General features: G+C 36.6%; 1 protein-coding gene across 1 annotated transcript; it reads left to right on the forward strand.

Annotated features, from left to right (window-relative positions):
* Positions 1-938: 938 nt before the first annotated feature.
* LOC306761648 (ADP/ATP translocase 2) lies at positions 939-4,501 on the forward strand. The gene is made up of 4 exons (XM_079247910.1): positions 939-1,148; positions 1,959-2,445; positions 2,540-2,680; positions 2,795-4,501. The coding sequence occupies exons 1-4, from the start codon at positions 1,038-1,040 to the stop codon at positions 2,950-2,952; spliced, it is 897 nt and encodes a 298-aa protein (XP_079104036.1). The 5' UTR covers positions 939-1,037; the 3' UTR covers positions 2,953-4,501.
* Positions 4,502-11,949: the final 7,448 nt, after the last annotated feature.

Below are 11,949 nucleotides of genomic sequence, written 5' to 3' on the forward strand. Positions count from 1 at the left end.
TTGGATTCTCCCATCATTAATACAAGGGGTTTCTTGGTGAAAAATTAGTCAAATACTGGATATAAATAAATCTTGTGGCATTTAATTACTTTTTATTCGTAGACCAAACTAAAGGAAACAACATCAATAATTTGGCAAACTGCGAACTCCTGGAGTGATGAAAGTGTCAAAAGTCTAAAAAAAAAAAAAAGTTATCTATACCAATGCTAACACATTTGTCTTTTTTAAAAAAAATCCTAGATCTGGGATTCAGCAGATGTGCTCCTTTACTTGTACACAGATGCATATATGTTAGGGTTGTTAAACAGAATGGGTTTTAAATCAAACATCTGCCATTTAACAGACGCCAAGTTTTGCTATTTGAAAATGTCAAGAACAAATAGTCTAAAAAAAAGGTTGTTGAAGGGAATTACTTCCACAAGCCTTAGTGTTTATAGGTCATTACAAACCGGTTGAACAACATTTGACCTCCGTTATTTAAGTGCAATTCATCTTGTTGAAATGTAACCGTGGATCAGCTGGGTTACTGTTATTTTGGTAACAAAGAAATGTTGCCAGGACCGAATGTCTAATAGTAATTGGAATACAGTTAACATATATGGCGATTATGACCTCTGTATGTCCTTATGTTATTCTCCTTGGAGTAGCCTGCTGATCTGTATCGCCCAAGCTGTCCGTCTTCTTCTTTATCTCAGTGACTGTAAACAGAAAGCCACAAAACGGCTCATTTAATTTCCAGTTAAACCAAGTAATTCACGTGTACTTAATATGTACTTTGCGTGGGGAATATAAAATTACGCAGAGTGACGCCATCATGACCCAGACAGTTCATTGGCTAAAACGTCTGTGACGTTTCGGGATTGACCAATACCCTAATATTTCAGTTCCCGTATAGTATCGCGATCTATCTCGTTGGATAAATCCATAACGCGGCTTCACAATCGGCCATTTCGTCGGTGCAGGCCATCAGCCGCAGAGGGCAGAGGGGTATATCGTGTTTACTGGTTACCTGAAAGGCACATCAAGAACATCGCAACATGAGTGAGCAAGCTATTTCATTCGCAAAGGACTTCTTGGCTGGCGGTATCTCTGCTGCCATCTCCAAAACAGCGGTCGCCCCAATCGAAAGAGTGAAGCTTCTCCTTCAGGTAAAACGCCGGATCTTCCGGAAGCTCATTTCGCTAGCCGACTAGCTTGTATAATCTTACCAGGGTGCGCAAGTCACTTTCACATTAGGGCGTATTAACACATTCAAGTGCTTCAAGTTAAACCTAACATGACGTCCTCACTTATTTAGAACATATTTAAACCAGAAGAGTGATGAGCTTAATGATTTAAGGTCACACGGGAGGGAAATGACCTACACGAGCCCGGCTGCTAACGCTAGCTTTACGCATTAACCTTAGCCAGTGTAGCTAACAAAGGACAAAAGCTTGTAGTGACTTTGGTACATTATGTACAAACCTTTGAGAATTATCTTAGTTTATGTTCAACACTTTAATTTCGGATGTAGCTTCAACGTAACAATATGCTGGATATATCGTCACTTTATTGGACGGCATTGTCGCAGTTGCGACTATTATACTACTTGATGTTAGCGAGCTGTGATTCACTATCAGGCCATCCTCCTTCTTTTCGGAAAACATCCTTTTAGTCTTCAAATTATAGGGTGACATGAGTGAAAAACACGTAATCTTTCTCTATTTATGGCAATACTTTATGTTAGTATTATTTAACACGACGAATCAGTGTGGAATCATAACTCATCTAGCAGCCATTACTATTGCAGGTAACGACAGCTTAATAAAGAGTTCCCACATGGGGATTTTTCTAAACATTTTATGGTTTTATATGGACCAAGGTCACAACAAGGGGACCTTGTGATTGTCATTATCCCAGAACTTTATTGACTTCCTGATCTAAACTTATTTGAACTCTCCCCTGTTCTGTTATTCCAGGTCCAACATGCCAGCAAGCAGATCACCGCAGACAAGCAGTATAAGGGTATCATGGACTGTGTTGTCCGTATCCCCAAGGAGCAGGGAGTCCTTTCCTTCTGGAGAGGTAACCTTGCCAATGTCATCAGATATTTCCCCACCCAGGCCCTCAACTTTGCCTTCAAGGACAAGTACAAGAAGATCTTCCTTGATGGTGTTGACAAGCGCACCCAGTTCTGGAGGTACTTCGCCGGTAACCTGGCCTCTGGTGGTGCCGCTGGAGCCACCTCTTTGTGTTTCGTGTACCCCCTCGACTTTGCCCGTACCCGCCTGGCAGCTGATGTAGGAAAGGCAGGGCAGGAAAGGGAGTTCAAGGGTCTGGGTGACTGCCTGGTGAAGATCTTCCGGTCTGATGGCCTGAAAGGCTTGTACCAGGGCTTCAACGTGTCTGTCCAGGGCATCATCATTTACAGGGCTTCATACTTTGGCATGTATGACACAGCAAAGGGTACGTTGCTTGCACCTGTATATATTTAATTTTTGTTCTATATAATATACATTTAGTGTTATTTATGATTTTTTTCTCTGTTCTGTTTCAACAGGTATGCTTCCAGACCCCAAGAACACCCACATATTGATTAGCTGGATGATTGCACAGACTGTCACAGCTGTTGCTGGTCTGACCTCCTACCCCTTCGATACTGTCCGTAGACGTATGATGATGCAGTCCGGACGTAAAGGAGGTGAGGCTGTTTATGTAATAACAAGCAATTGTGATTTCTGCAGGTGAATTGCTGACAAATTCATCTGAGATATTGCATGTGTTCATCTAATTTTTTTTATTCATCTTCTTCCAGCTGATATCATGTATAGTGGGACCATTGACTGCTGGCGCAAGATTGCACGCGACGAGGGTGGCAAGGCTTTCTTCAAGGGAGCCTGGTCCAATGTGCTCAGAGGCATGGGTGGCGCCTTCGTGCTGGTGTTGTACGATGAGCTGAAGAAAGTCCTCTAATTCTTCATGTTGTCACATCACTGTCCAGTTTGGCTAAATGTATTAACTTTCCATTTCTATGGACTTTGCATTCTGCCTTATTTATGGGAAAAAACTAGTCTCACCAGTAGATGTGGGCGAAGGCTGTACGTTGTGCATCTATGATTTTAAAAACGTTCCACACCCTCTTTACCAATGTCATTCCTGTTTAAGAAAGTATATGAATACCTCCTCCTGTCATTCACTAGGTTTGTATGGTCCCAACTTAAATAAATTTATTCTGGGGAACAACCTTAACCATTGATGTCGACTGTCTCCTCCACTGTCATAGCCTAAGATGAACACTCACTGGATGATGAAATGAACGAAGTGGATTACACCCAACTGCTATATTTACTCACGCTTATCTCTCCCTGAGCCTTCCCGGTTTGACCGTGGTCACTTGTAGGATTGTAGAGTAGAACACCAGTGTCTGCTCATTTGAACACAGCATGCAATTTATAGAGCACAAAACATATTTTAGTTGGATTTAAATCATTTTGTTAGGATATAGATGATAGCGAACCTGAATAACTGGCTGCACTTTTAGTAGCTAAACCTGTAAAGGGAGGTACAGGCTGGTATTTGGGAGAGATAAAGTCTAAATGTTGGTCTTGCATAGGAACATGGAATATGCATATAGTTGCACAGATACAGTCTTAAATATAGACATTTTGAAAATGTTCTTAAATTGCCTGGCAGCATGTTTGGGGGGGGAAGACCCCAAAGCTTTTGGCACCATAATTGGGTTTAGTAGCCCTGTTGTTGTTGAAGGTATGGAAATGGGGTGTGGCAGATATTGGTGGTTTAAATATTTTCTTTATTAGTCACATTGAACAATGGTGATGTTGAGGGGAAGCAAAATCCTGCTTGATGTGAGGTGACATAAACCCCTGGAGATTACATTGATTACATTGATATTGATTACAAAGGTTCGGTGCTCGTGCAGTTCTCTACGGCCTAAAGGCCAATGAAAAAGCAGGTATGAAAAAAAATAACTTGCATAACTGACGTGTAACTATCAAAGTACACTGGTTTTAATTATTCACATGCTGGGCATGAAGTTCTCAGAGGTGACAGCAGGGGACGCCAATGGTAAACGAGTGAAACTATATAACCTCCCCCTGAGCGTGCTTGTCCTGTGTAGCTCAAACCATTTAAACTAAGAAAAGCTGTAAAACGTAACAAAAAATGTAACCACATGTCCTGTATGGTACAATGCAGGCAGGAAACCATTAGCACGTGCAATAGTAAACATAAATATAGTAAAGATTGCTGCCTTTTTGATCAGTTCATGAAAGTGTGCGCATTCATCACAGTGTGTCTGATGTATTACAGGAGCTTGTAAGTTATTAGTTGTTCCTTGATCCTATTGTACAAAATATTAAAAACACCTCAACAAAATGGGAGGAAGCTGGAAAAATGAAGAATATTTGTCTTGTGCATAAAAAGAACCCTAATGTTTATTAAAGTGCTGGAAAAAGCTGCTAATAAAGTTAATCAATAGAGAATCAATCATACAGGTTTGCTTTTTGTGTTAATCATTTTAAAATATTCTTTGTGTCACACTTCAGTCTTGGCATGAAGACTTTCCCAACATGGCAAGTTTTTTTCATGTCATAGCTCACAACAGTAGAATATTTTTTTCTGATTGTGATTGTAGCTTTTATATGTGAACTTCAGAGCAAAGAGAGATGCAGTAGTCCAAAATAAAAGACAAGGAGAGATAAAACAGCAAGTGAGCCACTGACTGTGTGAAACTTTATTTTTTGAGACTATGTATGAAAATATAAAAAAAATAAAATGTGAAAAAAAAACAGCAGACCTGCTGCTGCATTAACTGACACACTGTGAGGTCAGAAATGTTCTGCAAATATAGTGCAACAATCTTAAGAGACAGTATAACTATATTTCAAACTAGACAATGTGCTTTGACTTGAGAACATGATCCTGGCTCTCAGAATCCTTTAAAAAAATCAATAAAATAATCAGTCAAATCAAATATCACTCAGCCTATTCTTTACTTACCGTGTTTAACTGGAATGGTGTGTCTAACTGGATTGGGTGTTGGGATTAGGCCATCCAGCTATATCAGGGTTAGGGTTAGGTTAGATCCCAACCTGATGAGGGCACAATCAGATGTCTTCTATTGGCTTAATGTAAAGAGAGGTCCACTATAACATTTTCCCCTTCAGTAGTAAATGCAAACCCACGTTATTCATACAGGTGTTAAGTTAGTCTGCATGTGCTGTTTGTGTACAGCTGTGGGAGCATTGGGATATTTAGATTTCATTCTAGTTTTCTGTGGTACATTCTCTGCACTTATCAAGTGTATGCTTCACTGACTTCAATTCTGCATTCACTAATGCCTTATTTATCAACTGACTTATTGATTTATGGCATTTATTTTCTTATGTATATGCCCATTTTTCTGCATCCTTCACTTCAAAGCGTATCAAGGGTATGCATAATGAATTATGTGGCTGAGAAATTAAATAGGTACTTCCATTGTCAGAAGCAGCACAAAGCAGTTGAATATGGAGAACATAAACAAACTGTACTGTTGTGTCAGGCAGAGCTGTTCAGTGCTGAAGTGGAAAAATCTAGATGAGCCTTTACATGATCAGAGATTTAGTTTTCTGTTTAAATGCAAAAATATCTACCTTAAAATATCTTCTGTAGCTTTTGTTTGTAAATTAACTTTAATGTTTCCTTTCTAGATTAAATTTGACGTGTTTAAATAACATACAATAATATAATCCAGGAAATTCAGCTTTCCTTTTATGCCTGCAGTTTATTTGTTTAACCCATCTCTAGATTTACTAGAGAGCAGTGGGCTGACATTTTTTTTTTAATTTCCAGGGAGCAGCTGTGTGGGGTCAAGAGCCCATGTTGGTTCAACACTCTTTGCACTCCAGGGACTTGAACCTAGGTTCTCCAGACTAAAGCCCACCTCCTACACCATGAGAACAGAGAATAAAGTATTTTCCATTTAGTTAATTTAAATGAAATTAAATGAAATTAAATCCCTAATTCTGAATGAAGCCAACATTTCTTTTGTTAACAAAAGTGTATTCTGAATGAGTAAATATTGTACAATCTATTACATCATATAGATGTCCCCTCTGACCAAACAGCAATGTTAAAAAAGAAAAAATCTGTTTCAAACTAAAAAATGAGAAGATTTGCCGAATTTAAACCCCTGATGTTGATTTAATTCCACCTAAATTTAATAAAAATTTATCATTAATTTGAGTAGAACTCCTGCTAATGATTAATGTAGTTTTTTCCACAAAGGTGATTTTAACTAATTCACCCAGTGTTCTGTTCATCATTCATTCGCTGCATGATATGAACATGAATAAAATCTAAGCCCAAACAGTTAGCACATGCAGTACAAGGACAAATCGATATGACAGCTTCAGCGAGAAATGTTTGGTCATCGTTGAGAATCATTCATGACTCGTCTGCAGCTGTGTGTCGTACAGCAAAGCCTCACACCGGGGACCTCACGCCCACTCTTTACTTCCTTTTTATAAAGTCTCCACGTAGACTGCAAGCCTCCGCCCACAGTCCAAGCACTTGTGAGTCTGAACACTTGAAGTGCCAAACGGTGTGAAGAATGACAGTTTATTAATCATTGCTAGATTTGAAGACTGATCAGGGTGTTTCCTGCCCTTCAGCCCAGTGCATTCTGGGATACATTCCAGCCTGTTGTTCATGCTGTCAGCATTTCCAACTGTATTAAGAATCACCACAGACCACTAATTCGTAGGTTTCAATTATGTGCGTGATTAATTTTAGCAACAAATGCTTATTCATCCAATACATGTTAAACCCTATTATACTTTGCATAGAACCTCTTTCATGAAGTCTCACATTTCACATGTGGAAACATGAAGTACTCACTATAAAACCTGTTCTAGACAATGTTATTCAGTTCATACGCTAGTGGGGAGGAAATCTGTGAGAAAGTACACAAAAATGTCAAGAGACAAAAATGAAAACAGCAACGAGACTTTCTGTGAAGTACAGGAAAGTACTAGTTTTTATTCCTTCATAATCAAACTTCACAAACAGCTTGAACTTGTACAATACCTCAGAGAGTGAAAATTACAAAAAAAGTGCTGGTAACATTTACAAAAATCATCCTTACTTAGCAACAATCAGTTTATTCTTCCACACTTTTTTTAGTCTTTTGTATTAAGGCTTAATACTTCTTTATAAAGTATATGCAAGATAAGTCTTCACAGTTTTTCGAAAAAAGTCACAATATTATGTAACATAATGAAGCTTTTACGGCTATTTTCTTTATAATAACAAATACACATCACTGGTAAATATATGTGAAATACAGGGCTTATTGTAAAATGGCAAGTAATGATACTGTTTGCTGAGATAAATTGATTCCACACACTGTTATAGGAAAGTTTTGACATACCGTTGCTATAACTGAAGGAGGAGGAAAAGAAAATGATAAGCATAAACACGTGGGAGATCGCCTCCAAACTTTGGCACATCCCATTAAACAATTTCACAAAATATGAGATTTAATTTTGAAATCATACACATGGAAGAATAGCTAAACTGGTATAAAGTGAAAACATGCTGTGTAGTAAGGTGCTAAATCAAGAGATATTACACTGCCAGCCTTTTTGTTTTTTTCCTTTTTTTTTTCCCCAACATGAACTGACATGAATAAGGTGCAGTTTTAAGACTCAAAGCATGTAGGCCTTTCGTAGATGTTAACGAAGAGTGTAATCAATACAAGTTTTTAAAGCAACCTAAATTAATTTGACCAATAGTCTTGAGGCGACCTCGTATACTCATGCATTCCCATGGAATCAGAAAAATGAATATCTCCTCTGCCCTTGTGTAACTATCTGTGGCATGTGAAAGAAAAAGCTGTATTCATTTTATGTGTTATTTGATTTTTTTTTTATTATTTTATTTTACTGTTGAAATTGTGAAAAAAAAACAACAAAAAAGAAAACAAGACTTGATGAATAAGGAGATGAACTTGAAAACTAAATGCAAAAAACTAAGCCAAGATATATTCACAAGATCCTCTAAGCTGCACTGGTTTACAGATCAACAGATGAGAGCTCTAGCCCTAGACTTACCAATTTCACCCTCATGCATACTGTACGGTTAAAGTGACGCAACAAGCTTGCTTAAATAGTCTACATCACAAAAGCAATTTGGTTTTAGTGCAAACACAATTGGCTGGCTTCAGCTTTTCAATAATAACAAGCTCACCAAGGAGATTACAAGAAGGCACATACTTATGCTTCCTCTAACACGCAACATATTTAGACAAACCCCAACATCTTTCAACAACACCACAAAGCGGTGAAAACAGGAAAGCCACTACATCCAGATAAAATGGTGAAGTCTTACTGTTTGTGAATTATTGAAAAATGGACACTTTTCCATCAACAAAATAATGACATGAAGGTCATTAACTGTTTTTTTTTTTTTGTTTTTTTTTTTGCAGATGACTTTGCTGAAAAAGGTGAAGCAGATTGCATTTTTTAGTGGACAAAGATCTCTACATAAGTAGACAATGATGTGCATTATTCAGATTTTCCTCCCCCACTAAAAAGTATTTCATTATTGATTCACTTAAAGCATCTTTCGTAACATGTCAGAGAGAAAGAGAGAAAAAAACACATAGCACTAAAAGTGACCACATATGCAGAGATCTAAGACCAGTATTTTTATAGGAGGGGTGTGCCTGACAGTGAGCAGTTGGGTATATCTCTTGGCATTTGTGTTTCTCTTTAAACATGTTGCAGGCTGTGCAATGAAGACGACTAACGCTGACTCATTGTGAATCTTTTTTTCATTTTTTTTTCATGCAACATCATATCTCCCACTTCAGATCTGTTAAGAACTGTATGATTTGTCCAAAATGATTACAGGAGGAAACAGGAGTTTAATGCCCCTCAAGTTTGGATGCTAATACTCAGGGTAGTGTGGGGTAAAGAAAAAAAAACCAAAACAAACCCTGCTATAGACAACATATGGATGTGCACTTGAGAAGGTCACTGATTCTGTACCTTTGACTAAAAAAAAAAAAAAAAAAGGTCAAATATCCCTATTTACTCAGCAACAGCTGTTCGATAGTATGATTCAGAAATGTGTAGAGTGAATTATATTGCTTTTGACAGAAGGAGACCGAAATCAGTCTAGTGCAAATCTCTTTTCTGGGTTGATAAGTGGTATTTGGTATGAGACACAATCTGCTCTACCATAGAAAGAATATACCAGGTGAATATGGTAACTGCTTAGATGTGAAGTGGTGTCCCTTTATGATTTTTCCGAAGATTTAAGAGAGCACTCCTTGTTTATTTAGAAGGAAAAAAAAAATCTGTCACAAGTCTACACCATGCAACAATTTGCAAGGAAAAATCTACTAGATATTTCCTTTAAAACCCCTCACCCAGTGAATGCTGTTAACTAGCAGAAAGTTAGCATCTTAACCTTTCACATCCTAGTGACTCCTATTTTGAATGGGAGGATGGCAGCACCCCTCCCCACCATGCAGTTAGGAGGATGTGCTTCGTTTTGCGGCTCATGTGTGTAAATGGGTGTTATCTGTGCAGTTATGTCTGTCAATTACATCTCTCAACTTGGAAATGTTGGAAAACTCACTCCAGTCCAGTGTTTGACAAATCATAATATAAAAACATCCTTGCACATACATTAAAAAAAAACACACACACACACACACAAATGTATCCCCTATTTCAAAACAGCAGTCAAAACATTTCAAACAAGCTTGTTTCATAACAACAATAATAATAATAAACCACAAAACCAACTTGGAGCATAAATTATCAAAAAAAAAAACAAACTGAAAACACATTATTGCAGCATATATTTCAGGGTTGCTTAGTTTTGATGTTAATTACCTTTACTACAACAGCTCCACTTCTGCCAAGTTCAGAACTAGATCCAAGAAATAATTTGTAGGGAAAATACGAAGGTAGCATAGGAAAAGAAAAAGCCAAACAAAATATACACATATTTAAAAGGACATCTTAAGTGCATGTTTATCAAAGCATTAACATACATGATATGGCAGCAAAAAGCCTTTAAGATGGATTTTTAAAAAAAAAAGCTTTTTGATTTTTATCATTTGGGTACATTGAATTTCGGATTTACAATTTTAATAACTTCGGCCCAGAAACAAAACATTTCCTTAATTACAGTAATTCAATTTCCTATTTTGAAACCACAGGATGGATAGTGTACAGCAGATTCACCAAGAATCAGACCTTACAGTGATGAAATATTATCCAGGACCAAATATTAAAATTGACCAAATGCTTTACATTCTTCTTACACAACACGTGTGTTATTACAAAAATAACTGTAATCACATATTAGGACCACATCTTACATTTTGGTTTCAAAATAGTTTTTTTTTTTTTTGTAAATGTTGTGGTGATGGCTGGCTCTGATGCTTTCTTGAATGCATCTAAATTTGACATGAACTGTCGAGGCTGAATGCTGTGTGTCATTATTCTTTCCTTTTTTCTTTTTTTTTTGGCTTAAATAAACAACTTGAAAATATGTGCAAACTTAACATCTTGGTCCATCTCAAGTATAAATGGCTGAATGTACTCTAAGTCACAATGTCAGATTAGTTTTTTTAGGGACAGCTTTAAAATATCAGATAGTGCCAATATTTGAAGAAAACAGCTCTTGCAAAATAAAATAAAAAAATAAATAAATAAAAAAAAAAAATAAAAATAAAAAAAAATAAAAAATAAAAAAAAAAAAAAAAAATATATATATATATATATATATATATATATATATAAAATATATATATATATATATATATATATATATATATATATATATGTATATATGTATATATATATACACATATGTGCATCAAACAAACTGTTAAGAGTAATCCCACATAAATGTAAAAAAAAGGTGTACACAAATTTGCTAAATGCGTGTGCTAGTGTGTAGAAGACTTAACCAATGATTTCTGAGTATTATGATTTGCCAGAGGAACAATGCAACATTTACAATCTTACACGTTTCAACATGCCAGAGTTTACATCACAGCTACTGTGTCGGATTCATTTTTTGTGTTTTGTTGCATTTCTTATAAAAAAAAAAAAAAAATCTATTTTGGTCTACAATAGGCAAATTAACACAACCACGAAACTATAAATAACTGATCAAGTGACAAAACACATGCGCATTTTCACAACCACGCTGCCAAGAGAAGAAGAAAAAGAAACTACAGCAATCGAGTCCAATCGCAGGAACCCCACACACATTAAAAAGTTCATTTCTCCAAAAACTTAAATTATCCTAACCTTCTTTGGTTTGACAAAACAAACATTGTCCAGAACAGTTTTTTCTCTAAGTAACTCCTAATGATTAGCATGGCCCTGCTTTGAAAATGGCCACCCCTTTATGAACATGTTTATCAAAGCCTGCAGTGATGGCAGAGACAACAGGCTTCTTCTTTATTTTTATAAAATTAATATCTTCTGCAAAATAAAAAATACACGCATAGAAAGACAGCGATCTCACGGTTGTCTATAAAACTAGTTCGCAGAAGCTTAATATGTGCTCAAAGCTTCGGAGGTTTGAGATTTTGTTGGAAAATCTGAATGTGAACACAGCAAGATGTGATTTTTTTTTTTAAAGAGGGAGTTTGGGGGTAAATTTTAATTTTGTTTGACTTGGGTATGATTGAAAATGTTAGTATCTCATAATGAAATATGCAACAGATTTTAAAACCAATAAGCACAGGACATTCTGCATAATTTTGGTGTTACTTAAGAGTGGAAAACAAGTGCCAGACTGGGGGTTGGAATGTGCTGGACTTAAACAGGAATGCATGTTTTTAGTTATGCTGCTGTACACTTTAAAACTTAATTGTCTCATCAAGTTGAACTAAGCCAAAAAAAGGCTGCACTGACTTAGAACACAAGAGGCTTG

Source organism: Telmatherina bonti (genome assembly GCF_933228915.1).
Source record: "Telmatherina bonti genome assembly, chromosome: 10".
Taxonomy (NCBI): domain Eukaryota; kingdom Metazoa; phylum Chordata; class Actinopteri; order Atheriniformes; family Telmatherinidae; genus Telmatherina; species Telmatherina bonti.